The sequence below is a fragment of the Molothrus ater genome, chromosome 10 (assembly GCF_012460135.2).
Source record: "Molothrus ater isolate BHLD 08-10-18 breed brown headed cowbird chromosome 10, BPBGC_Mater_1.1, whole genome shotgun sequence".
Taxonomy (NCBI): Eukaryota; Metazoa; Chordata; class Aves; order Passeriformes; family Icteridae; genus Molothrus; species Molothrus ater.
The window spans coordinates 19135578-19163524 of record NC_050487.2 but is presented as its reverse complement, the minus strand read 5'-3'; the positions used below and the strand labels follow the sequence as shown (position 1 = coordinate 19163524).

The 27947-nt window shown below is 46.2% G+C and overlaps 1 protein-coding gene across 2 annotated transcripts in view; it reads left to right on the top strand.

Moving 5' to 3' along the window:
- The window catches only part of LOC118690203 (calcium-activated potassium channel subunit beta-2), a 95269-nt gene that overhangs the window by 56631 nt on the left and 10691 nt on the right, over window positions 1–27947 (top strand). For both annotated transcript variants that reach the window (XM_036388961.1, XM_036388960.2), the window contains exons 2-3: window positions 20791–20901; window positions 27482–27652. In XM_036388961.1, the coding sequence (XP_036244854.1) occupies window positions 20846–20901; window positions 27482–27652 (227 nt within the window). In that variant the 5' untranslated portion in view covers window positions 20791–20845. The remainder of the gene's footprint in view (window positions 1–20790; window positions 20902–27481; window positions 27653–27947) is intronic.

The following is a 27947-nucleotide window of genomic DNA, read 5'->3' as shown; positions in this document are numbered from 1 at the left end:
AAGTAAAAGGGTGAGTGATCTGGTTTTGTTCCACTGAGCAGGGCTGAGTTTAAGCAGGCAGATCCAAAGGCTCCAATCCCATCACATCCCCCCTGTTCATCCACTGCAGGTGGAGCTGGGCTGGGACTCACTTCTGGCAAAGAACACCATGCAGGGGAGCATGGTGAACCCGGCCCTCTGGTCCCAGCTGGGCTCACAGGGATCAAAAGTGTCTGTAGGGACCCCAAGCTGAGGCTGAAAGTGCATCTCCAGATGAGGCAGCTGAGAGACACTTTGTACTCAGTGGTGCTGGCTCCCTTCCCTCCACAGCTGCCTCATTCTCTCTCTTCAGGGGGTTAGATTTCTGTGAGCCAATTTAAGGAGAAAAGCCTTTTTAATCCAGTATCTCACAGACTCAGAGTATGTATATTTTTATATTGTGAATAAAATGTGAATATTAAGCTCTTCAGGCAGGGGCTTTGTCTTCCGAGATCTCTTCAAAGCCCTTAGCATGCTGCTGGTATTACAGGTGTAAATAATATGAATAATATAATACAGTTTGGATCCCAGAGATCTTTGGGAATGGGCTCACAAAGTGTATTTCTGTGTTGGACAGAAAAGGCTCAGGAATGTGGAGGGCTTTCCCAGAAGTTAGTACTGAGCCTTGACCTGGAAGAACTTGTGGCCAAGAGCCTGCTTTGATTTAGGTTCTTCATAGTCCATGAGACTCTTCTTGCTTTGGGTCCACCAGTTAGAAAGGGACAGCCCGCCCAAGGAGCAAAAATACAGTTTAATACTCCTTTGAGAAGTGGGCAAGAGCTGTTTAACCCTGCCAGATAACAGCATGTAGTAGCTCAAGGCAGAAAGGAAGAATGAATTCCCTAACCAGATGAAGGCAAAGAGGGGGGAAAGGACTTAAGAAAGTAAAATCTTTGTAGAAAAGAATATATTATTAACTGAAAAAGTAATTTAACAGAATAGTAATGTTCTCATACCACTGAGCAAATCTAATACCAGCTCTGTAAATTTAATAAAATCGCTGCAAAGGCAGAGAAGTTCAATCTGAAGTGCACTCTTCTGAGGCTGAGGCCAATGCTCATTGAGTACAACAGAAATACTTCATCAGCTTCAACACCAGCTGGATCAGGTGTCCACTGGATTTGGGTTGTCAGTGGCTGATATTGTCTCCACAGAGTAATCCACTCAAACTCGCCATGGTGATTACAGGAACATCTGATTTCCACAACAATACAAGCAAATTCTCAGTGGAATAATAACACCTTTTAGATTGGAAAAGACCTTTAGAATCATCAAGTCCAGCCACTAACCCAGCACTGCTGAGTCAGCCACTAAACCATGTCCCTACATGACTCCTCTACATCTCTTTGAAACCCTTCCAAGGGTGATTATTCAACCACTTCCATGGGCAGCTTGTTCCAGGGCCTGACCATCCTTTTGGTGAAGGAACTTTTAATAATAGCCAGTCCTAAACCTCCCCTGGCACAATCTGTGGCCACTTCCTCTTGTCTTCTCACTTGCTGCTTGGGAGAAGAGACCAACCATTGAAGTGGTCCAGCTGGAGAAAGATTGTCCTTCTCAGACGTCCCTGCTGGCTATCCAGCACCGCCAGCAGTACGGGGGCACTATCCCGATCTCCCTGGTTCGGGACAGCACCTGAAGCAAACGCTCTGTGCTATGACAGCAGCAACATCTTGTCATAGGATGAGGCTGGTGGCTACAGTCAGCAGAAAAAGAAGAGAGAGCGCTCTCCAGCTGCGCTGAATCCAGATTTACCAGATCCCAGGGGAACCAACAGCTGAAGAGGAAGACGGGGAGGTTGCAACAGCTTATAAGGAGGGAGGGACACAGGGGAGGAGGACTCTTGGATGAATAGAGTTTCAGAGGGGAGTGGGATACAAAAGATTGACTTAGGGAGAACACCAATGGGGATAACTTGAGGGTGGGGCCCCGGCCCCTGAGCCAATCACTCGACACTCCAGCTGGAAGTTTCTAGAGCGTTCTAGAGAGAAGGGTGGGAGCGCCGAGTGGCGGACAGGGCGCTGGGGAGGGATTTGAGAAAGGGTACATTGATCTCCAAGGCAACTGGGGAGGAGTTGGGATAACTGGCAGCATAAAGGAGGGAAAGGAGAACCAGGGCAGAACCATTGCATGGTAGGGGGAACAGAACAGTCCAACTTATACAGACACAGCACAACAAACCCCTCACCTTGCTAAAGCCTCCTTTGAGTGGAATATAAAAAGCAATAAATGCCCCCCGCACACGCATCCTTCAGCCTCCTTTTCTTCTGGCAAAACACCCCCAGCTCCCTCAGCTGCTCATGCTCCAGGTCCTTTCCAAGCTCCCTTGCCCTTCTATGGACATGCTCTAGCCCCTCAGTGTTTTCCTTGTCGTGCAGGACCCAAAACTGGACACAGCTCTTGATGTATGGCCTCACCAGTGCTGAGTACGGGGGACAATCTCTGCCCTGCTCCTGCTGGCCACACTATGCACAAAGTGAGATGCCACTGGCTTTCTTGGCCACCTCTGACTCCTGTTTGGCCAGCTGTTGACCTGTGTGCCCAGGTCCTTTTCTGCCAGGCATCTTTCCATGCCATAATCCATGTGGAATCCAGCAGGCTGCAATGTACATGGAAAACTCCGGCCACTCACCGATTTTTCACTCAGCTATCTTGGTTTATCGCTTTTTGCAGGACTCAGCAATGTCTCTTGGTTGAGTGTTCCATTAACTTTTTCACCTCTTATGTCTTAAAAAAGACCAGAAGTAATCTTAATCCCCCTTATCTTGCTGCACTATTATCTTGCTGCATTCCTGGTGCCTTCCCACAGAGGCTTTGTGGAGCTGTGTTTTTCAACTTAGCCCAAAATTGGCTTGGAGGGACACAGTGCAAAGACTTACTTGAACAAACTAGAAATAGAAATTAAAGTCTTAGTTTGTTCCTGATGTTAATTCAGACCAGATTTGAGTGGGGTTTGTTTTACTGCATTTTAAGAAAAAGGAGCTTTTTTTTTTTTTTTTTGAGGTAGGAGATTGATTCCTGGGAGATCCTCTCTATAGATTAGTCCCTTGGGTGATCCACACACTTGGGCCTGCTGGGACCAGCAATTAACCCAAACCTGTCACTTCTGGAAAGGATGTCACCATGGCATCAGTGACGTTCTTTCCCCTGATGAACTCAGGGTGACTGTAATGAAAAAAGGGGGTGTAAAACTGGAAATTGTTTAAATAAAAATGACCAGGAAGAACAGGTAGAAAATCTACTTCCTTTAGCATGGGATTGAAGTAATTTTGTGGATCATACATCTGTAATAGCTTGCTGTATTAGTAAATGCAGCACAGAATCTTTCAAGTTCAAAGCAAGTCTCTCAGTTTATTGCTTCAGAAAGTGCAGCCCAAAAGCTACTGATCTATTTGGAGAGATAAGCACCCCACAGAGTTATCACAATCAATGCAAACACTCAGGCAAAGATTCTATGCAAATAATAAATAAGGACAGACTTAGGAAATAGAAATGTAAGACTTAAAACTAATTGAAATGCTGACTCAAAGAATAGACCTTTATGTGTATTTCTTCAAACTAATTTCCAAGAAAGGGAAAAAGAATGCAAAAGTGGTAATTTCAAGGTGGTAGCCAAGAGAAGAGATAAGCAGCATCTAGAGCAAAGGAGATGGACAAGGGCTAGGAAGTGGTGAAAGCAACACTGGATATTTTTTTTTCAATTATTTTAATACATATGCACTTAAAATGACTTTGTACAAAACAAGGTCTAATTTTGTGCCCACATTCTTTTTTAAGTTCAAGAGAAGTTTTGACATGAAACCTGTTTCATCTGCTTTGATTGTCTCTGAATCTGCCAGGGAATGAGATGGGACGGGATGGGATGGGATGGGATGGGATGGGACGGGATGGGATGGGATGGGATGGGATGGGATGGGATGGGACGGGACGGGACGGGACGGGATGGGATGGGTGTCCTGGTTCAGGGCAAATCATCATCCAAGCAGCTGCCATCTCTGCAGAGGTGGCAGGGCAGGCACTCTGCTGGTACAAACTGTGAGGATGGCAGAGGTGCCTGATGGACACTGACCCCGGGCAGAAACAGCCAAGAGAACAAATCCCTGTGATGGTGAGACAGAACAGAGTGGGGAGAGGCAGCAAACACCAGGCAAATGGGAAAAAAGAGGAAGATCAGGGGTGACCTCAGGTTGCCACACACAGTAGGTAAAAGAAACAGGGAAAATTACACTCTCTTTGACAGAGAACATAATTAAATTGTAGAGCTTCATGGCAAAAGACCCAGTGAAAGCAACAACAGAGATGACTTGGGACAAAGACCAGCTCTGAAACGTGCCAAGCACAGATACCAGGAGAGTCTGAGAGGTCCTACAGGCTGCTCACAGCTTGGTGCAGGTCCATCCACACCCGCTGCTCCTCACACCCATCCCCAAGCACCCATCAGCAGGTGCTCAGCACTGAATGTGCTGGACCTGAGCTTCCCCCAGGCTCCAGGTGGAAGGAGCAGAGGGCAGGCCACAGGCTGATGTCATTCAGCTCCACTGAAGTCACACCAGACAGTCCTGGAGCATGGGAAACACCACTGGACATACATGATCCAAAGGAACTTAGGGAAAGAAAGACAGAGAGAGGGTCAAAATTAAAAAAAAAATTATAAAAAACCAAGTAATTGTCAAAATATCAATCAGAAGGCAAGATTTGGCAAGATCTGCACTTGTTTAACCTTCAGCTTGAGATCAGGTCTCAATCTTTCTATTCTTGGTAACAGCTGATGAACGCAGTGAAACAAGGTATTAATAAACATCTGCCCAGATCCCAGATTAATATGGAGAAGAATTAATGGAGGTCTTAGCACATTCATATTTTCTAATTATGGCAGATGACTTTATTTATAGAAATAATAGAGAGAATGGAAATTGTCACTGACACCATGTCAATATACGTAACCAAATCCAATCATTTAATTGCATTTGGCCACGGAGTCACATCAATGAAGGGCCCTCCTTAGAGCAGTTCAGTGGTCACTACATACTTTATGTTAGAAAGCTATTAGGATTCATTCTATTTTCAATGAATCATGAGGAAAACAAGTCCTCTTGGCTGTACCTATTCCTGTGTATCTTTGCTTTGGTGACAAAGCGAGAGGGGAAGGCCACTGCTCCTTGTGCAGCTGTCTGATTTTCATGCTCATTTCTGGACACACTTTGCTTCCAGAGCTTCCAAAATAATGGAACAGTACCCAAACTCAGCTCTGTTTCAGATGTCGCTGGCCATGGCTGAGCCAGCTCCTGCAGCAGCTCTGCTTCATGCAGTGCCCCCCTCTCTGCTACAATAAAGAATCACCAGTGCTTCTGTGGGAACAATAACACACTGCACCACTGAGATAAATAAAGCATCATGTTAAACCTTGATATGTTTACACCTCCTAAGAGAGGGGAGAGAGGCCTATAAAACTCCCACTAAAGGAGCCAGGGCTGTTCAGTTCATTTGCAGCTTGATAGGTAAACCCTGCAGCCTGTTTTTATTGGTCTTAGAGAGCAGTTGGGGTTTAAGAAGGTTTTGGGCTGAGTGTGGCTGTTTCTTGAGGGTTTAAAGGACATTTCATAATGTTCAATTTACACAGGTAGCCAGGGAAGTTTGGATCATTTGTCCCAGGAGCAGGGAAAAGTAAAACAAGGCTACAATTATGGTGCCAGATGGTTTGTCACACCCAAAGCATTGCTAGTGATTTTGCTCCTTACACATTGAAGGAGATGTGGAGGGATACTGAAAAGCTGAGAAAGTCCTCTAGTTCTCTCCTGTTCTTCCAAAATGTGTTTCCTAATCTGGTCTGGTCTTCTGAAGCTATCAGTCTGAATTAATGAAAACAGAGCAAGGGAATGGTATAATTTCTATTAATTATAGAGGCAGGTTTGTGCAATAAACAGAATTCATATCCCTACAGTGCTGCTTAAGTACCTATAATTCAGCTGCCCTGCTCACAAGTGCAGCATCTTCTTCACGTTGTTTTACAAATTAGCAAACCTGGAGCCAGCAGCTGTGTACAGTGGGATGACATTTAGTTTAACTGCAGGGAATCTGAGCTGCTCAGATCCACGGGTGGTCTTCCAAGTGCTGCTTTTTGCTGGGATTGAGTTGCATCTCCCAAATTAATTGCTCCTAGATCAGCTTAATGTTTTCCATAGAAGTGAAAATGCAGACACTTAGGGAATAGTATCAGTAGCTTATTGCAACTGCTGATGCTCTTCCATGTGCTGCCAAGGTAACACTTGGGGGATGCCCTTTCAAAGATGAGCAGAAAGGGGGGTCAGGGCACTGCTTCCAGCTCAGCCAGTTGGTTTGTATTTACAGCAGGGTACATGGAATAGGAGCCCACACATGGATATCTTTGCTCAGTGACCCACACCCCACAGGAATTTATTCTGTGCATCCAAATCTGCAGAACAGAACGGGATGTGCTGTCTCCTGCTCAGCTCTTCCATGGTCCTCTGGGGGGACTGGCAGCAGCAATGGGCTGGATGAGCATCCTCTGCCACACCAAACCTGGGACAGCAGAGCCACAGGAGGACCTGGCTGCTGAAACCACTGCTGCTCCAGCTGTGCTGGAGCGAGTGAGAGCTTTGGAAGTGGTGATAGACAAAACAAGCAAAGTTCCTGGGAGCACAAAGGAAAGCTGGAAAGAGGGATAGTCATTTTTGTTCCACTCCTGCTTTCTTCTTTCCAGATTAAACAAACTTTGCTTTTCTCTGCACTGAGTGAGAGGAAGCAAATTGCTGCTTCCCAGACAGCAAATGTGTTTGACAGCAGAACTCCTGCTGCAAGGCCAGAACTTTGCACCAGCAAACTGGTCTGACTGGGGAGCACTCTGGCAACTGAAACTCTCCAGCAGCAACATTTTCCAGCCCTTTGAATGTGCCAATAGCAGACCACTTTGGGTGAAAACGTGTTTTGATAGCAAATTACTCCACCAGGCTGCAGGAAAAAAAAAAAAGAAAAACAACAAAAAGACATTTCTCTGAGCTATAGTGCAAAAGGTTGATTTTTTTTAATCGACTACTCACAGGGCTGCTGGTGTTACATTTTAAGCATCTGACTCAGGCAGTCGAGTGGAAAGGTGATAAAATCCTTGACTTTGATTGAATTTCCATTGTGGCAAAATGTAAAAATAAATACAAACACTACGAAGAAATAAAAAAGCCACTATTGGACAAAATGTTCCACATCATTTTTTAAATCTGTACAGATACTGGGGGAAAAAAAAATCTCTTTTTTGCCTCACATGAAGGTCAAAAATCAGCTTTCAAGCATTCCCTCAACAGGCATTATGTTTAAATACTGAGCTGCCTGCCTGTTTAAGGAGTGTCTTTCTTCAATTACATCCAACATTAGTGCAGCTGTTAGGATTTCCCAAAGGACCACTGCAAACTGAAGAAAAGCCTTTGTTGTGGTGCTGACAGGCTCTGTGGCATTGCTCTGGCCCTTTGCTTGCTTCTGCATTCAGCTGCTGACCTCACAGGTGTAAATAAGAAGAAAATCAAGTACCCAGTCTCTTCTGAGTACATATCAAAGAGCACTGAAATGAGGGACTTCATTAAGCTTGTACAGAAGCTTAAAAAGAAGAATTTTTAAAAAGCAGCTCTAGTGCAAGGAAGAGGAGCAAGTATGGGTGAAAGTTAAAATACAATAAAGATGCAGTTCCTGATAATATTTACTCTTATTGAATCACCACTATGAAATCAATAAGGGATAAAAGCCCTCTGAACACATTTGGAGGAAGACTACCAGCTTTTATTTACTTACTACAGTGTATTAGAGAGAAAGGCCCACACTTTACAACAGGAACAGCTCCAGGCATGAGCAGGGCATTAGCTGACACCTTCACAAGTTACCCTACAGCTGTGTCTGCTTAAATGATCCAAACAATTTGTAGAATTCAATCACCAGCTTTTAGGTGCAGGTAGTATACTGGGAATATCTCCCTGTGAAAAACATTTTTGGTCATACTTCCCTTAGCAGCCTCCTCAGTCACAAGCTCTGCTCTAAAGCACCTTTATAATGGAAATGGTCTTCAGGATTTCAAGGCCAATGTGACCACACAGCGTTTCTGCATTTTGATTCAAATGTAATCCACATGATTACTGGGGCTCAGAGATCCTTAAAAGAGATGGAAGCAGGAAGAACATCCATAGAAACATCAATCTGGGTGAAAATTAACATGTAATTGTTAAAATTTCCTAAAGAGCAGAGAATACAGACGTAGCACATAGGTTCTGATTTTCAGCATCTATTTCTTTGTTTCATTAATGGCAGTATCAAATGATTAGTAAAAGCCTTTTGCTGTTTGGGAGAAGGTGGGTGGAGGCTGGCCAAATGATGGACACCTCAGAGACAAAAACCAGGGAAGGTGAGATGGTGAAGGCTGTACCTTTGAACAACTCCCATCTGTGTGGCACTGGAGGATAGGGCCAAGCTCCTGCTCTCTGGGCAGCTCTCCTGTGCATCTTCAGTGCACATATTAGCAGGCAGAATCTGGTTTTAATCTCCCCTGTGACCTTTGGTGTGTTAGGACAGTGATTTCTGCCTTGGTCCTGATGGTTCCTGCCATTCAGTGGCTGCTGGGTGCCAGTGGCCAGCATCAGCAGCACAGCCCATGGCAAAGCCAGCAGAGTGGGTCACTGGGAGGTGACACAGGGATGTCCAGCTTGGGAATGTCCCCAGGACAGAGGTGGGATGCTCCTCTGGCTGTGACTCCGTGGTGGTGAGGAATGTTGAGGCTGCAGCACATGAGCCACGTCCCATTCTGGGAGGTCCTTTGCACTCTGGTGCTGACCCCAACAGACAGCCAAACTTCCCTGAGCCTGGGGAAGGGGCTGGTGCACAGAGCTGCTGGAGAAACAGGGGAGCTTTTCCCTGAAGGAAAATACATGTGTGGACCTCACACATCCACACACAAGGACCTGTGGCCTGTCCTGGACACTGTCCCTGAGTAAAGCTGTAGGAGGTGGGTAGGAAGAAACCCTCCCCTCACTGAGCTGCCCATGCACAGCCTTGAGGTGCTCCCCAGCAGCAGTGGGGATCAGGATGGTGCTGAAATAGTGGGGTTTGGAGAGTTTGGAGACCTGAATGAGGACCTTTCATGGATCTGTAGCCTGCCCTGGTCAGCACAGCCAGAAATGTTGTCAGGTGAACCCACCTGTGAAGAAGAAGTTGCTCAGTGCCAGACCTCTCACTGACTCAAGTCAATTCTCCCTGCGTGTCTTGCACTGGAACTCCAGTTCTGAGGTGGATATCTTCCCAGGAGCTATTACAAAATAACTTCCCACAAATGGCCCAGCAACCCAAAATCTCTCCCTGCATTCTGACAATTTCAGCGTGTTGCCAGCTCACAGCTTTGCTGCCACCAATTCCTTCAGGCAGTTTTGCCCAGCACTGTTGAAAAGGAAAACACTCACTGTGCCCCAGGGGAAATGAAGCATGGAAGTCCCGTTATCACTGACAGAAGTTTTGTCTCTAATTCCCCATCTGCTCTTCTGAATGCTAACCCACAGTGCTGGCGCATCAACTTAAATGATAAATAAGGATTCTGAGCAGGAAGCGACAAAATATTAGTCAGATAGGCTGGTGGTATCTGCAAAAATGTGGTGTGGATGCCCATGTTTCACAGAAGAGAAGTTGTAGGACAAAATAATGTTGTTATATTACACTGATCAAGGGAAAATGCTGTCACAGAATAGGACAAAGTAATGGTCAAAACCAGGTCTATGTATTATTTTACCTTTAATACATATAGGATTCTGCATAGTTTCTCCTCCCTGTTCTTATTGTTATTTGTGTTTAGCAGCTGAGTAAAATAGCAAAAGAGGCAAGAAATCTGTGAAGAGAGTAATAATGTGATGCATAGTGTCAACTTGCTTGTTTTGGAAATATCCATTTATCTTGGTTAAATAGAAGCTTGGCCCAAGTACTAAGCCGAGTAATCATGATTAGGGAGAGAAAAAGACATTCACCTCCTTGGAAACTCAATACTTTTAAACAGTAATAGCACTGCAGTGACACTGTTTAAAGCTGGATGCTTGCAGTAATTATTATAGATTATTGTCATGTGAGGAACAGAAGCATCTGTGACTGCTCCTACCATTGCTTTCATTTCCAGACCAGTTATAAGACCAAAAATACAAGGGGTTTTGGTTTCATGGACATGGCCCTTTCACTGTTTAGTATGCTCCACTGCCCTCAGAGAGCTGCAGAGATTTTGTTCTCATTTTTGGTTCAAAACTGCTTTGAAGGCATATGCACATCCTTCTGTCTTAGAGAGACTTTGCTTTTGTTCTTTCTCACTATCTTTTTTCCTGACTCTAAAGAAAAATTTTTTTTATGCTAAAAATTATACTACAAGGACACATCTGTAGAGATTCATAACTCCTGAGCTATTGTTTACCAAAGAGGCTGAATCTGCATCTCCATCACCCAGCCTACAGACACTGAACTCATCTGCAGCTGCTTTAGATTCACTCTGATTTTTGACCTCGTGGCTGGTGCAGCACTGGGCTAAGCCCAGTCATCAGCCTCATCTCGGCAGTCAATCAACTCCTCACCTCACCAGATTTCCCATCCACCTCTCCCCAACTGCCTTGTGCAGTATTTCCTTACTGCCTTGCTGCAGTGTGCTGCTGCTCCTGCTCTCTCCTGTGCATCACTGCTCTCTCTTAGGTTGTGATCCCTCTCTTTCTAACACTCTGCCTTCAGGTGACCCACTCAGTTTCTAACTTTCTCCCTTGCCTTGCTCGTCAGGCTGGATTTGATTGTGTCCTAAGCACAAATGTCTCCACTAGAAAGGCTTCCTTCTTCTTGCACTGGAAATGGATCTCTGGGGCATGGAGCTGCCCAGGAGGATTTTGCGTTTTGCATTGTTTTTCCAATCAGCCAGTTGGCTTCTGTCTCTAATATGTGGCTTGGACATCCTTACCATCACTCCACAGACTACCACAGAAGATATCTGGTGATATATGAGCAGAGGTCCCCAGCTGGGACAGCATCAGCTGTGTTCAGAGGTCATTATAAATGTGATTTGCACATTATTCCAAAGAGCTGTTCTATTTTGCTATGAATAGTAGGACTACTCAATGGAGAGAACTCCCTTCCATTCAATTGTTATCTTAATATTGAGCCCATTGTTAAAACAACAGCTCCTCACCACTAATCAGCAAAAAGCAATCAGGCAAAGCAAATAGGGATCTCTAGAAGACAAGGGTGTGAGTTCAAAGGTCCACAGAGTTGTAGCCATGTTGCACAGGACTCAGACTCAAAAGCCAACAGGCAGCTGCACCTACAGAATTACTTTTTAAAAAATAAGGACATAAAATTTTTAGATTATGGGAAAACTATGTGAAATGTGTGCAGGAAAAAAATATGTCTGGAGCTTTTCTACAGCACTTGGGCACAAAATTTTGTTTTGTGAATCTGAGCAATTTATCATATTCAACTAAGAGGGCTACAGATGGTGAAGTTTGTGTTCTGAAAGGATGACGAGCCACTGCAGAGTGCTTATGATGTCAATTTTACCCTTTTGTAATAAGACAAAGAGGAAAGATGCTCATGAGAGCCAAGCTGGGTGTTTGTTTTTACCAGAGATTTGCTTATTTCACAGCTCCATGACTCAGTATCAGTCAGATTGGATATTCCAACTGCCTTTCTCCATCCAGCCCTTTCCTTGGCTTGAGGGGAGACAAGAACTTTCTACCCAGGGTCTGCCATAACCAGGTTTGGCTGATGTGTCAGGACTATTCACAACCTCACTTTAAACATTCTCCTGAGTTCAGAGGTCCCCCAGCAGCTCCAAGAGACCCCTTGTGATGGAACAGCACTGCCAGTCAGATGGAGACACACACTCCAGCTCCTCCTGTTCCTCCAACCCAGCAGTCTCTGACATTTAGAGCTCAATTATCTGTTCCTTGCATATGTCAGCAGATTTAATACAACATTTTCTCTCTGACAGACGGAGAAATTAAACCAGCAGCACACAGCTAAGTAACTTCCTTGAGTTTCCAGGTCACACTGGCAGGGCTGATCCAGGACTCCCTGTCCTCCTCCCTGGTCACTTCTTTGAATCAGATCTTTTAGGAACTTGCCTGCACAGCACAAAAGTGCAGAAGGGGTTGCCTGCAGTGGTGAAGGAGCTTCACACCAATACCCAAAGCAGAGATCCAACCTGCTTGCTGGGTGAGCAGTGCAGCCTGGAGCTCCTGTCTGGACCGGGGATGATGACAGGGAGGAACTTTTGTAAATCATGTCCCTGCCCTGCTCTGAGTGTCTGTGTCACCCCTGCACCTTTGCAGAGGTCTTTAGTAAGATGTGACATGAGGAGCTGCAGCAGTGGCTTTGTGCTGGTGCTCACTGCCCATCCCTCAGCAGGGTCTGGCCAGCTCTGCTCTGCTGGATGCTCATAAAAATTAACAAGACTAAGAGCAGACTGCTGTATTTTACCACAGAAAATAAAGTCAAACAACAGCTAAAACTGGGGAGGGGAGGAGGGAAAGGGGAGCACAGAAGACAGACCAAAGGCAGCAGAAGGGTTGTATTTATTTTCTAATCCTATCTCTTTTAGTGTCTGTGATGAGCGCTGTAACTAAAGGAATCTAACTGAATTAGAATTTCAATATGTCCTGAGCAGATTGGAGCTGTTTCCATTCATGAGCAGCACGTCCCAGCTGTAATTGCCTGCTTGCTTATCCACATAGCTCTTTACAGCTAATCCAAATGCAGACTCAAAAATAAGTAGTGCCAGAGTATTCACTTCCCGCTGGGCAGTGGTTTGAGCTCTCCTCTGCCTTTGCTTTGTTCTGGCTGCTGCACTCCATGGCACAGGGACTGACTCAAAGGAGATAAAGGATGATTGACCTGCTCAAGGAATTAGGTGACAGAAAAGCCACTCCTGCCCTATCTGCCCTGCCTGTTCGTGCCTTTCCTCTGGGTGCTGCTTTGCACCTGTTTATCTTTCTCTGCCCTCACCTCCCTCCCCAGCCACATCACTCATGCAATATGCTTCTCCTGTGTGGTTTCCCTAAAAGCTGCTGGTGTCCTCTGTGTCCCCAGCAGCCCATCACCCTTCCTCCCCTGTGCTCCTACCCTCAGACACACCATCAGTATTTTAGTGCTGAAGTGAAGCTCTCTCCAGGGACATTTAAAAGCCATGTCCTTCTCAGATCAGCTTCTCTGGAGGGGTGTAAAGCTGAGGCACAGTTGCACAAAGCTGGAAGGGGTGTCCCCATGGGTGGGAATTGGCACAACCACAAAGCAAGGCTCTGCCTTTGCTCTCTGGCACAGGCATCTGTGCATGTCTTGGCTCTCCTCCCTCCTCGCTGGGTGGACAGTGGTTGTCCACCATTTTTTAGGCTGTTTTTTCAACTACAACCACCAGAGTGTTCCTGGGAGCCTTTGGCCAGGTCTCAGCAGCCTCTGTGCCTCTGTTCATCACCTCTAAAGCAGCACTACCAACACTCTGCTGTTTCACACTTTGGGGTGTAAATCCCAGGTCCCTCAAATGGAAGCAGTGAGTCAGTCTGAGGCCAGGTCACTTCAGCATAGTCAATTCAGCTCCCACTGTGCACAAATTACTATTAAAATATGTTTATTAGTATCCAAAACAGCATCCTTTAAGATCTGGTGAACTAGGTACCCACAAAAGCTCCTCTGGGGACAAGGTCATTCCCTTCTGATGGCCATCAAAGAGACTGACCTCGTCATGGAGTGTGCCTCCACTCCATCTCCTTTCTCTCACCCCATCTCCATTTCCCCCTGGGTTTATCAGGGCACAGCCATGAGCCACAGAGCCTCTTCAGTGCCACCCACACGCTCTTATCCAGCCAGCCTGGCCCAGCTCTCGTGGTGCAGTGCAGCACCCAAGGTGATCTATCCCTCTGCAATTGCAGAGGGCTGTGTTCAGATTTAAAGGAGAGCATCCATTGAGGTAGTGCAGCACTTTCACTGCCTTCTTCCTTCCCCCCAGGATCCTTCTCCATCAGTGTAACGCTGCCTGGTCTTTGGCAGAGCAGATCTCACTGCAAAACTCTCTTGGCTCAGCTGGACAGAAGCAAATTGCAGGGGGTGACCCTGCACTTGCCACTGCTACCCCCCTCCCAGAGCCAGCCCCATCTGACAGGCAGATTGTGCCCTTCTCTGAAGCCAGGGAGCAGCTGAGATGATGAATATAGTGCTTGTCCAATGTGTCACTCGCTACGTAAATTCAAATTCAGCACGGAAAGCTAAAAATGTTTGCAGAATCCTGACAGGCAAAGTGGACAATTATGTTCAGCTGCTCCTCACAAACGTTGATCCTCATGACTGCAACGTGCCAAGAGAGGCATTGCCTCGTGCTTGGACTGCAAACTCACCAGCACCAAAACATGAGGATGGGAACAGGGGCTGGCTCTTCACTCCATGGGGATGGTCTGAAGGTGCCAGGTGCAGTGGTGGCACCAGCACCTCTCTTGTACAGACAAGGAAACAGAGGCCATAGTGCCAGAATGCTCAAGGCAACCAAAAAGTCACCAAAGAAGAGAAGTTGTGAGTCTCTTGCTTGCTCTAGCCCCCTCCTTTGTAGCTGACCTGGGAGACAGGAATTTCTTCAAATTCACTGCTTCAATCAGCTAAATCAGAATAATTGAGACAACACAGTGTGGCCAAGGTGAGTGAAACAAATTATCACTGGGATAGTAATGTATAGGAAGAGGCACTTGGAAAACAAATAAGGAAAGAAAATTGGAGAAGGAAGTTAAAGGTAAAAAGATCACAAAGAATAAAGGCTATAAAGTCTACAGGCATGCTGGTGGACTAGGAAGGCAGCTGTTGGGAAAGTGGAAGCCTAGGGATAAGGGGCATAATTAAATGGCAAGGCTTAAAAGCTTTTTCAAAACAAAGGAAGTCAGCACTGGAGAGAAACACGTGAGATGGAAATCTGGAAGGTTCAGAGGTTACATTGGAATATTTAATTTCAAAGTGTGGATATATTGTTATGTAGCAGGGAGATACAGATACATCAGCCTTTCTGAATACTTCTTTTTCTCCTGTATATACTGGAAAGAGGGAATTAACAATTGTCAAGGATGACTTTAAGTATAAAGAAATACTGCCTTAGAAAACATACCCAAATGTCACTGTGTTCCACACACAGCTAATCTGCACCTCTGTGTGATGGCTTCAGCTGTCCCTGGCAGCCCCATTCTCCTCCTTTGGACATGGAATGTCCTAGACATGCCTGTGACATGGGAATCCAGCAGCACCACTCTGTGTCCAGGATGTCTCCCTCATTCAACTCAAAATCTGGATGGAGAGCTCAGCTCTGAGCTCTGAGCTCTGGGGAGATTTCAGAGCAGGGTCAGAAATAGAAGTGAATCATTAATGAAGCATCATTAACCATCAGCCTTCCCATACTCTTGTCAGTACATTAGCAGCAGCTGCCCGGTGTCCGTTTCCCCCTTGCCCAGACTGAAGGTCACCTGCTGGCTGGATCAGTCTGTTGGTGCAGTGGGGCTCCTGGGAGGCTGCAGCAAGAGCAGCAATTTGTGTCACTCTGCCCTGCCCATCAGCAAAGTTCCCTCACAGAGGCACAAATTCACCCTTTGGTGTTGCTTTTGCTGCTCCTCCATCCAGAGCTGCTGCTGCCAGAGCATTCAGTGTTCCCTAAGTGGTGACTGCCTTCTGCTAATGCAGATGCATTTCTTTTGTGAGTTAGCTTGTGTTCTTGGTGTGTGTTTTCTGTCATGTTTCGGATGCAAACAAGGGTCCTTGGTCCAGCTCTTTTATTCTTTAAGGACCAGGACTGGAAACCTGCCCTGGATCATCTCCTGAATCAGACAGGAGCATCTTAATACAGGAGTTACTTCCACCACTCTGCCTGGGAAACTCTTCCATGCTCTGAGGCACCTGAAAGCCAGACTCCCCTCCAGTCAGGCTACAATTTACATTAAAAATTCAACAGGCTGTTTTATTTATTCTCCCCTCCTTCATCACACACCACTTTCCCTGTTTTCTGGCTCATCAAATCCATAAGAGAACATTCTATCACCAGACAGAGGCATGGGTAAGACCTGTTTGGACACAAAGTCTAATTGCTGATATTCAGTAAATTCACCTCAAAGCGAGCAACTGTCTTCTTGCAGGTTGTCTTTGATGGCTGGCTTCAGTCTCTTCCTTTCCTCATGGGACCACTCAAAAAAAGGGTTTATCCAGGCATGAGAGAGACCAAATATTTCCCACCACTCAACAGCCACTGACCCATCTGCCCAAGAGCTGGCACTGGCTGCTGTGGGTGCCAAGGGGAGAGGGGTGGCAGGAAAACTTTGGGGTTTCCAGAGAGCTCCCTTGGGTTTTTCTGGCTGGGAAACACTGGGATAAAGCATCCAGCAGCTGTCAGCATGGACAGTGGGGGATGTGGGTGTATTCACAGAGCTGGGGTGGTCAGTGATTGAATCTTTAGGTGAATGTTTAGCTTTTGTTGCCTTTTGATGAATCAGGGTGTCTTTTATGAGGCAGAATTAATGCAAGTGCTTCTCTTTTTACAGTGGCCATACTGCCCAGGAAATGAAATGTCATAAGGGGAAAAAAGCTCATTAGTTTGGTGCTGTAAATGGTTCTCCAAGGTCTCAGAAATGCTGTGATTAACATAAACATAGGCAGAGGCAATTACAAGCAAACACACATCTAAAACCCAGCTTTCCATCTAAAAACATGGTCTGCAACATCTCTCTTTGGCTGCTCACAGCTGTGGTGACCTAGAGGTAAGGGACTTTCCATACCAGTGATGACTCAAACTGTAGAGAGAGGAAGGAGAGCAGCCAACCCAGGGTGCAAGTGAGGACAACAGAGAAATATAGGGTATGTAATATAGTGCCCAAGGTACCAGCAAAGGGATTTTGTGATTTACCCTCAGAATTACATCCTTTTTTGGAGCAATTTGAAGCAAATGCTAGCCTGTTGTGTTTTCTTCACACTGAAATCCTCAATCAGGTGATTGCTGTTGTATGGACATGTTGATAGCCCTTAGGGCAGAGCAGAATAATTCTAATTTTCTAAGAGCTCTCTCAAGTCTTCACCTTGCAATGGCTGAAAAAGTGGACATCTTGTCAGGTTTTCTGGTGAGTTCCATGAAATCCACCAGCAGGTAATGCTAAAGAAGAGGATGAGAACAAGAGAAGATGGGAGGAGTGGAACAGCATCACAGACTCGTGTTTGTACCAGACTGTGCACCCTTTATTCTGCATTTCTGCCCTTAGCCTTGAGCATTTACTCAGAACAGACCCAGATGTAAAGAATGAAGTGTGTTTTGTAAAAACCAAAGCTTGTCCCCCTTGCCTGTCACTGTGGCAACCGTGTCAAGAGAGAACTGCATTGATGCCACTTTCTGTAAACAGTGAAGGAGACAGAGGTGTCCGGGCAAGGTCAGGCAGGAAGGCCAGAGTCCCACCCTGCACCCTGGCTAGCAAAAGTCACAACTACAGCAGCTTGTGGATAACCTGCCCTACAGGAATAACCTCCACAGTCTAAAAAGCAGCTTGAAGCATCTCTTCTCCACTGTTTTTAAGGTATTTTTGTGACTTTAGGTGCTCTGTCTGTTCATGCAATAACATGATCCACTCTGAATGCAAGGCTGACATCCTGCAGTCATGAGTTGCCCAGGCTGATTACTTGTTGCATGATAAAAATAACTGGCCAGCAGCTGACTCTGAGAAGCCATGGGGGAAAAAAAAACCAAGAAAAAGTAGTGTTATTTGTTTTCCCAGGAAAGAGAGAGGAGGCAGTGAAGAAACATGGATCACAGAGACTTACCCAGCAGGGGAGAAAGGCATGGAGGTTTAACTGACCTGGTGGTGTCACAGACATGTTTTATGAAAAATCCTTTCCTTAGGATTTTTTCTCCTGAGAAGCTGAGAGGCCTCAGGAACAAAATGTAAACATTGATTATCTGCTGCTTTGGAATGCAACAGGTGCATCTGGGATTGGTCTATGTTGGTTGTTTCTAATTAATGCTCAATCACAGCCCAGCTGTCTCGGGCTCTCGGTCAGACACAAGCTTTTGTTATCATTTTTTTTTTCTATTCTTTGCAAGATTTCTGATGAAATATTTTTTCTATTCTTTTAGTATAGTTTTAATATAACATATATATCATAAAATAATAAATCAAGCCTTCTGAAACATGGAGTCTGATTCTCATCTCTTCCCTCTTCCTAAGACCCCTGTGAAGAGCACCACATGGTGGGGCAGAGCATGCTCATGGAGGATGCAAATTTGGAGGTTATGAATCCTCCAAAGGCCTTCAAAGAAGGCTCCTGGAGAGTTTGTATGGTTGCTGGTGCACAAAAGGTTTTTACCTAATGTCTAACCCCTGCCTAAGGGAACCATGGGCTTCGGTCACTCATTTGACCTCTGGAGTAGCGTTATGATGTCATCAGTGTTACAATTTTACACAAAATTAGGTGTGCAATTGTGTGTTAAATAGTGGTAGTTAGCTTGGATTGCTCAACTAACGAAGCAGGCAGCATTAAAGCTGTCACATATGGACTGCTCCAGGGCACTGGCACTGCAAGGGAGTCTGAAATCACTCCCACTTCACTGGGCAGAGAAGCATCCCTCTTCCTTCTCTGGCATCCCCTCAGTGGGACAGGCCCCCTCACCCAGCTCCCAGCCCAGAAATTTGCTCTGGAGCTTATAAATCTGGTTCCCTGCTCAGGGAGTCCTGCCCAGGTGTCCCTGTAGGCTCAGACAGGTGGCAGAAGCTGCTGATGACCTCTAATGTGTGCCCAAGCTTTGCTTAATTAAGAAAAGGCTCTCTAATAGCATTCACCACCATGTCCTGATGGCTCTGGGACCACTCAGGCTGTGGCAGCACAACCAGGCTCTCCTGTAGTGCGTGACATCCTAACGAGTGCTATGGCATAATTTAAATAAAACATAATTTTATTTTCCATCATTAAGGGACTCAGCCTGGGGCAGGCTCAGTCCAGCATGCAGTGCTGGCCCTTGGGGAGTTGGTCTGACCCCTCCTGCATGGCCTGGAGCAGAAGCCCCAGCTGGGTGGTCACTGTGGTGCTATCTGAGGTAATGTGGGTAAAATCTCATCCAGCAGTGTGAGGATTTGGCTCAGGGTGAGTGATTTCACAAGTGAAATTTCTGACCAATATCACTATCAAAACACTTAGCTGTTGGCTATATGGATTAGATCCCAGCAGATGCTACTTCACCTTCTAAACTATAGTTATTTCAGGGAGGTAGGGCCTCATCTTGTTGTTCATTCCCCAGTATTTAACTTCAGTGGTTGCATGGAAAGAACAGAATTGTTCTTGGCATTCAGACTGCACTGATCACCACAGAATCAGGGAAAGGGCTGGGGGAGATTCCCCTCCTTCCTCTTCCTTTCTTCTGGACCCCCTTCTTGTCCAATTTGCTGTTCACCAATGCAGCCAAAAGCTCCATCAAATATTGCCACCTCTTATTGTAGGCAAGGCCCTTGTCTGCAAGTCCCAGTCCTGAGCCAGCACCTGAGCAGGGCAGGAGGATCCCAGCAGGGAGGGGTGACAGGAACACCAGTTTGGCCAGTTTGCCCAGCCAGGGTGTGAACTGGGCCTGGGGCTGTGTCGTGGCCCCTGTGGTGGGGGCTCTGGGCTGATTCCAGCTGGAATGCCCAGTCCCTCAGCACCCATCAGCCTGTCTGCACACTGATGAGTTTTGGCTCCTGTCCATGTCAGTCTTCCCCTGCAGCCACCTCTACAGTATTTAAGTATTCTCCTGGTTCACCACTATGCAAATATTGAAATTAGCCCTTTGCATGATGATGGAGACAGTGGCATTAGAGACTTTCTCAGATCATGTGCCTTCTCTGCTGACAGCTTCAGCCATCAGGTTTATTTTTCAGTGAGCTGAAGAATGGCCCCCAGTGTATGAAAACTTCACAGTGAACTATTTGGTATCTGGATTGTTTTCCCTTAAGCTTGTATCTGAATGCATTAAAAACACAAAATGTTGTGCTGTAAAAGAAGGCAAAATGCAGCCTTCATAGGAATGGCCCAATTCTCAGAGACCAAGATCTTTAACTGAGTCTCATGAAAACCAGAAGGAATTAAGAGGGGCTACAAGGGGATCCACAGCCCCACTAGCAGGCCCAGTGTGGCCTGAGACCCTGAGAGAAGGCACCAGATCTCACACCCTGAAATGAAACAAGGAAGTCCTTGGGCAGGGATCTAACTGGCCTTGGGATAGGAATTTCTCCGCGGGAAAAGATGTTTTTGTCATATCAGTTACACTTCCACAAAATGCTGCATTTGCATCTCATACTTCTGCCCCATTCAGAGACCTTCCCTGAGAGCCTCATCTTGCTGGGAGCTGCAGAACAACCAAAAACCTGTAATGAGTGTGGATGTGCTTAAACAACACCCATTTTGTCCCTGAAAATACTGCCATAAGAACACTGGACACAGCTATTACCTTTTCTTGAACTACTGATGATTTCTTGTCGATGGTATGAATCCTTTGCAGCATGGAGCAGAGCTAAGCCTGATTATCCAGCCTCAGCTTTTCCCAGTGGGGCTGATGGGGTTTATTCTCCATTCCAGCACACTGGTCTCTCATCCCCATCATTTCACATCTCACCTCAAGTTAACCAATGTCCATCCTCAGAGCACAGGGGGCATGGCCACAGGGGATCTGGTGGACATGGCACGCTGGATATGGTGTGCTCTGCCATGTTGGGTGGGCAGTGACAAAAATTATCCCTCTTCCCCCAGGTCCTTCCATCGTCCCACTGCAGCGAGCAGAGCCAACACTGGGCAGCCCTCTAAAATGTTTATTTGGACCAGTGGCCGGGGATCTACATCTTACAGACATGATGAGAAAAGGTAAAGGCACCTGTGCTGATTGTCTCCTAAGGGTTTGCATATCTGACTGTGGCCTGGGGCTTCTCCCCAGGGGTGGCACTGGGGATGCAGGAGGGATGCAGAGGGTGCCCTCCCTGTGCCCCACAGCCCCAGCTCTGCTCCACCAGGCACAGGAGCAGCCCAGGAGTGCCAGGTTACTGTGCCAAGCCAAAGCAGAGCCCAGGGGCAATGCCAGATGTTGGAACCCAGGAATTTCTTCTGGCTGCCCTGGAGGACTCAAGACCCTGCCAAGGGGCTCAGAGACCTTGGCACACAGCTCAGGACCCCTGTGCCTCTGATCTTGACCCATGGAAAAACAATTATCAACCTTTATATGAAGAATTACAAGTCAAAAGAGTTTAAGTAGAATGATAGTGAATTTATCACAGAGTGAAAAATAGATTTTTGGGGTTTTTAGAATGGGGGTTCAGGAGGCAAGATGGAGGAATCTGGGTGTGTCCAGTCTTTCTCTTTCTTCTTCTTGGCCTCCATCTTCTGCTGTGATGTTGGCACTTTAGATTGGTTTAGAGTAGAAACTCACTGTCTAACATAGGTGATAGGTATTGGAAAGTTATTGCAAATATTGTACACATAGGTTTTAGTATAAAAGACAATTCCCTCTGAGGCGGCAGTGTGCTCAAGCCAACCTGCCAGACAGACCTCGGGTGTCAGAGAAAGAATGTTATAGCTTAGAAATAATAAAAAACCTTGAGAACAAGAACAGAAAAATCTTGACTCCTTCTTCAGCTGCCAGGCTGGGAAAAAGAAGCTTGTCCACATCTCAGAGTCACTCTGACCAGCAGAAATTCCAGAGCCAGAGCCATGGCCAAAGCCTTCCTTGTTCTCTGCCACCAGCAGCACACCGTGGCCATCTCTGTGTCAGGTTTAAAAGCACACTGATCACAGCCTCAGCTGTGCAGCCCCTACCCCTGAGAAGCCCTCATGCTCTTTGCAGGTGTCCTGCCTCAGCCAGCAGCCACACTGTCCCCCAGGCAGGGCACTGCCCCACACCTGAATGATGCCTCCAGCTGCCAGAGGTGATTTCTGGCTGTACAGGTGCACGTGTGAGGATGAGCCTGTGTGCAACACCCTGCAGTAGCTGGGGGTTGTTTGGCTGCTTGAGAGAGAGCTGGTGGCTCACCAGCCCACTTGAGTGGTGTTGCTGGAGGGAACAGGCTGAAGGAGAGAGGAATAAATGAGTTACTGAGTCTCCCAGGGGAGCAGGGAAATGTTCCAAAGAGAAGGAAAGGGAAGGAGAGGTTTGAAGTCCACAGACAAAGGCAGAGCTCCGTTGGGAACAAAAGAAGTTAAATATCAATGATGAAATAATAATTGTCAGTAATGCTCAGACTCATCCTTCCAAAATCACTCTCCTTTGCAGTAAGATTTGCTGGACAGCTTGTCTTGTCACAACAAGGACACATTTGCCTTTCTTTTCTTTCCTTTGCCCCTTTCCACCTCTCCTTCAGTTCCTCTTGCAGTGACTATTAAATGCAATCACAAAAAATCACACTCCAGTGAAACAAAACCAGATATCAATGTATCTACAGTGCCAATTAGCAAACCACACTCTTCAGTAATTCTAATGAGACATTACTGTTGACATCTGCTTGGGAATCTGCACTCCTGAATTCAGGCAGCAGAGCTGCCCTCAGGACCCTGAGATTCTTTGGAGAATTGGCCCATTCTCTGACTGTTTCTGCAAAGGTTGCATAGGTGTTCAGCTCGAGGAGTTATCTGATCCCAAGCAGGTATTTTGAAGACAAAAAGGCCAGCTTTGCAGCAGGAACTTTCATTGGAGCTGGTTGTCTAAATGCCTCCTGTACTTCTGCCAGTCTCTTCTTTAATTGAATTTTCCCCAGGCTAATGTCCTTCTGCATTAGAACACTGTCATAGTCCAGGGGTGAGGAGATATCTGCCCACACTTTGGGCTGGCTGGAAGCTCCTGATTAGCACAGCCTTTGACTCTCACCATGCCTTGAAGCTAGGCTGATTAACTTGGGCTGAGGGCTCACCAGAGTCTGGTCAGTACAAATCCAGGCAGAGCTGATCCCTGCCTGCAGAAACAGGGAACAGGGAGCAGGATCTCTGTGCCTGCACACCAGCCATGACAAATTCAAGCATCCTGACAAGCCTTTGGGTGGGTTTATTTCCCAAGAGAAGGACTTCTTTGTAGCTTGTGAGTGATTAATAAAATGCAGGAGGGAAAGGGAGGAAAAGAAGATGGAAATAAGAGAGTGCTGATGGCAGCCTGAGGACTGCAGAGGAGAGGTGTGAATACAGAGCAAGTGCTGTTAGTGGGAGAAACTCATCCTCCAGTGTCTGGCAGTGATTTTAACATATGTAAGGGCACCGGTGCCATCATTATATCAAACAAGTGGTGCCTTTCAGAGAAATGACTCACCTTAAATGACCCTTTCCCAAGAATTTTGGTCTTTAAACTTCAGACAGGAAGATTGTTGTATGGATCAGCAAACTTGTCACCCAACATATGCTACAGCCACAGAATTTTGAGGGATGGCACCATAATATTAACTCTGCTGCAAGGACCACTTGCTCTAAAGGAATCACCTCCTCCTGGGTGGAAGGTATCTCTGAGACATCTCTTTTTGCAGGATCAGCACCAGAATATCTGTATTTCATTGCTGTTTTAGCCATCAATGATTCCCCAGCTGCCACATTTTATGCTTTGGAAAACTAGTCGAGCTCTTGTTCTTTCTCAGCTGTCAAAGAGGCTCTCCACTTGCTCTCCATAGCAACCACTGGAAAAACAAAGCACTTGTTTGGTTTGGTTTGGTTTGGTTTGGTTTGGTTTGGTTCGGTTTGGTTCAGTTTTGTCCAGCCTGGTGAGGAAGAGGGAAGCAATTGAGTGAAAAAATCTATTAATATCTATAGGAATCCACCTACAACCATCACTGAGTCTGTTCTGAGGGCTCCAGAGAGATTTCCTGTTGCCATAGGTCTACTAGCAAAAACTGGTGCAGCCAAACATACCCGTAAATAAAAATGTAAAGAAGGTGGCTTCTAAGCAGAAAAATCCCTGAATATGGGGAATTCTGCAGGTAAGACACAGGAGTAGCTTCTGACCATTTCATTCATGGATTTCTGATATCAGTAAACACCTCACCATGAGGTAATTTGTGTGACATCTGCATAACAACTCTGATATCAGAGAAGGGAATGTGAATTCAAAGTCATTGTGAATTATTCAGGCAGGCATCCCTGTCTGACAAGCCCCAGGACTGCGTGGTGCCAGAGGAGGCAATGCCTCCCTCAGTGTCACCCCACGGTCCCTCTGCAAGGGGAGGGCTTTGAGGTAGGTACTCTGTGCTTTTTTTAAATAAATAAAGTCATTGCAGGTGCCTGGTTATTCTAGCTTTCCCATGAGGACATTTAGCACTCTTTACAGAGCTCTTAGTGCTGCTCATGCTGGAGCAGGAGGTACAGAAGGATCTGCTGAGCACATTGAGAGGGATCCCTGCACTGCTGCTGTGCAGGGACATGGAGAGGGAAACCTCTGCCTGTCCCCAGCAGGCACAGTCATGGCTGAGATCTCCTCTCTGGCATCTGAGCCTGGGGAGAGCAGCCTCTCTTTATCCTCTGAGAAACCTGGCAGAAAGGACAGGGAAATTTAGCAGGGGAGAACCTTACTTTGGAAATGATCAGGGGCACAAAGACCTTTTGTCCTTGGGGGATTGCTTCCTATTAAATGCTTTTGCAGAGGTCAGGGAGACCCTGTTCTGACAGCTGGGGCCTCTTTAAAAGCCAACAGCCCCCCTGGATGGCATATGGGGAGTTATCCCAGGGAATCACTGGGATTAGATGGAGTCACTTGGTGAGCAGTGCCTGGGATGCAGCGACCTGTGCTGAAACACAGCCCAGCAGGCAGCTGGCTGTGGCTGTGCAGCTCTGGGATCCAAAAGCAGCCAGCTAAGCAGGGCATTATTGCAGCTGACCGAGCAGAGGGAGGCCCCTGAGCTGTGCCAGAAGTTCACAGGTAATGAACTCACCCACCCTGACACAGCTGCACTCATATGCAGGGCACTGCTGCTGCCCCAGTGAGGGAGGAGCTGAGACTGCTCTGCTTCTGCCCAAATACTGGGCAAGACATACTGTGTTCCCCAAACCAGGGCTCTCAGGGGCAAAAATGTGAAGTTTTGTAGCAGCAGACATTCCCAGTATCACACAAAGAGAATTGGCACCTCCCCAGTGCAGGCACAAGCGTGAAGAGGAGGAGGAGGAGGAGGAGGAGGAGGAGGAGGAGGAGGAAGGGTTGTTCAGCGCTGTCTCCTGGGCTGTGGCAGGACTGCTGTCATGGGCTGGCATGTGCCACACCACCACCCACCCCAGCAGGGTCGCCAGGCTGACTCCTGGCAGGGATTCAGGGGAAAAGCCCTCAGTGAGGTGCACCAGGCTATCACTTTGCTGTTGTTCGGGGCTTTGAATAACAAATATTTACAAAAGAGCAATGGAAGCTGTGCTCCAAGCCTGACCTCTGAGGCAGAGCTTTCTTCAGTTTTATTTCCTACAGTAGGTGAGCTTGGAGGATGCACCTGGCAGGTGGTCACCAGTCACCTTTGCCAGGCAGCTCATTTTCACTACACACCTTTCAGTCCATCCTTTTTTTACCTCTGATGGTGTGTTCCTTGGCTAAGGGCCACATGGGAAGCACTTGTAACCAATCTCAATTAGTTATTTGTTTTCAGATTGTCCATTTGTATCCTTTTTATGTCCAATGGCATTAGTGAGTGATTACACGGCCTGCTTTATGCCTACACGTTGCCATGAGTTATGCTGTGTGATGGTTTAATGTGCTGGAACTGCATGACAGTCTCTGCCTTCCTGCCTGCTTCCATTTGGGAGCAATGCAAATCCTAATGGCAGCAGTTAAATACACTTTGATAAATAATAATAGAAAAGTAGCATTAGATTATTACTCTACATTACTTCTTTGAAGGCAATTGCATCTGCCAGTTCACAATATATTATTTTTTTTCCCAAACAGCAGAGAAAACCTTGACAGGCAGAATTATCATTTCATTTCCAAACAAGAAAATACTGACAAGCTCTAAAGGATGGTTTTGAAGAGAAACCATGGACACCTAAAGATGTCAACTGCAGTTGGATAAAGAAACCTCAAGGGTTGTTAGGTACAGGAGACTTGACTGCAGTACTGTCTAAGCAACATTTTTGCTATAAAACCCCACACCATATGTGCTTTTCCTGGCTATGACTCATCATCTAAATAGAAATTCAATTCCAGTCTCAGGGAGTCTATGATTAAACATATTTTTTGCTGTTGCATCTACTGTGTTTATGTATGATTTCACATCTGTCTTATCTCTATTTCTTTATCCTTAATAGCCAACGTAAGTTCTCTGGTTGACCTGACTCAGTGATTTTTTATTTTTTTTTTCCCCACGGGTGAGTGAAACTTGGTGGCTTCAGCTGAAACGAGTGGTGGGTTTGCTAGAGGCCAAAGTGACGTTGATGTTGCTCACCTGCCATTTTGCAGACAGTGGAAGAGGAACTCCTCCCACGTGTACTACTGTGTCCATGTTATGGTGGTGCCAGGGCTCAGAGCTGTGCTTCGGGTGCTGCCTGGATGATTCAAAAGAACCATAACAGGAAGCACAGGAGATTTTGACCAGCCTCAGGTCTGTAAGTACATTTTAAACCCACAAAGTTTGAGTGTGTTTGAAATGTACTCAAGTATTTCCTTCTCCACCATTGTGTCCGCATGACCCATTGAATCATCAAAGGCTCGGAGATGAAAGAAGGACTTATGGTTAGAAAATGCAAAGGACTCTCTGCTGAAGGGGGAATGGTTTGTTGCATCTTCTTTTTCTTTTTTTTTTTTTCTTCTTTTTTTTTTAATCCCAGAACAAATAGCTCTGGTGGATAATTCTCTGTGAGGGTTTTCACTGTAATGAGTAACTGGGCTTCCAAAAAGCTGTTTTATGAATAAAGTAAATAAGCTCCCAATCAAAAAAACCCACAGAAATCAATTGCAAAATCCCCACAGTGTTTCATGAGCTTTGAGTCACACTCAGGGTGGAAAATTGCCCAAACCAATAGCCTGTAGTGAATCAAAAGAGAGCATGGTCCTTTCAGATAATATTAATGAAGACTTTCTTCAGGCTATTTCCTACATGTGGTAATGTAAGACCTGTTACCCTATTCAGCTGGACAAAAGACACCTCATACACCTGGATATCTTCTGGTGGCCTGAGATGGCACTGGCAGGTCAAATGCACCTCTGGGATAATTCTACTGAGCCAAAGAGGCTGTACCAAAGAAGTGTTTACTGAGCTGGCACAAATGTCTAATACTTGTATTTGTTGTAAGGGCTTTTCACCTTTTCAGAAATGGCTGTAATTTATTTTGGAGATGAATAAGTTTGCACCAGGTCAGAGTGAATCTATTGGAAAAGGACATCAGAGGACCTTTAAGCCTTTCTCTCCCATGAGATGGGTATGGAGGTGGAACTGCCCACCCTTTAGAGGCTGCATTGATGATTGAACATGAACTTCACATAAAAATGTTTAATTTTCAACCTCAGAAATATTTACCAAAAAATCAGGGATCACGACCTACTGGACAAAAGGAAAACAGTGACAGCCCTGAAAGCTGGAGAGGACCGTGCCATCCTGCTGGGGCTGGCCATGATGGTGTGCTCCATCATGATGTACTTCCTGCTGGGAATCACCCTGCTGCGCTCCTACATGCAAAGGTAACCCCATGGCTCTCCCTGCTCTCGCGTCCCCAGCTGGCTGCATGTGGCTTATTCTTTTGGCTCTTTCTATTAAAGGTTTATAATTGTTCATTTGGTCAAACAAACTCTGCACTTCCTTGCCCCGGTGTAAATTAGGCACAGCCACAGTGAAAGCAATTTGAGTCATAGTGGCATAAAGTGAGGGAAGAATTAGATCCCTGCTTGACAAAAATCTCGATCCACAGGCTTTAGACTTGGCACAGTTTAACACCAGTATAATATCCATATCAGCTGGCCTGCAGTCTGCTGAACC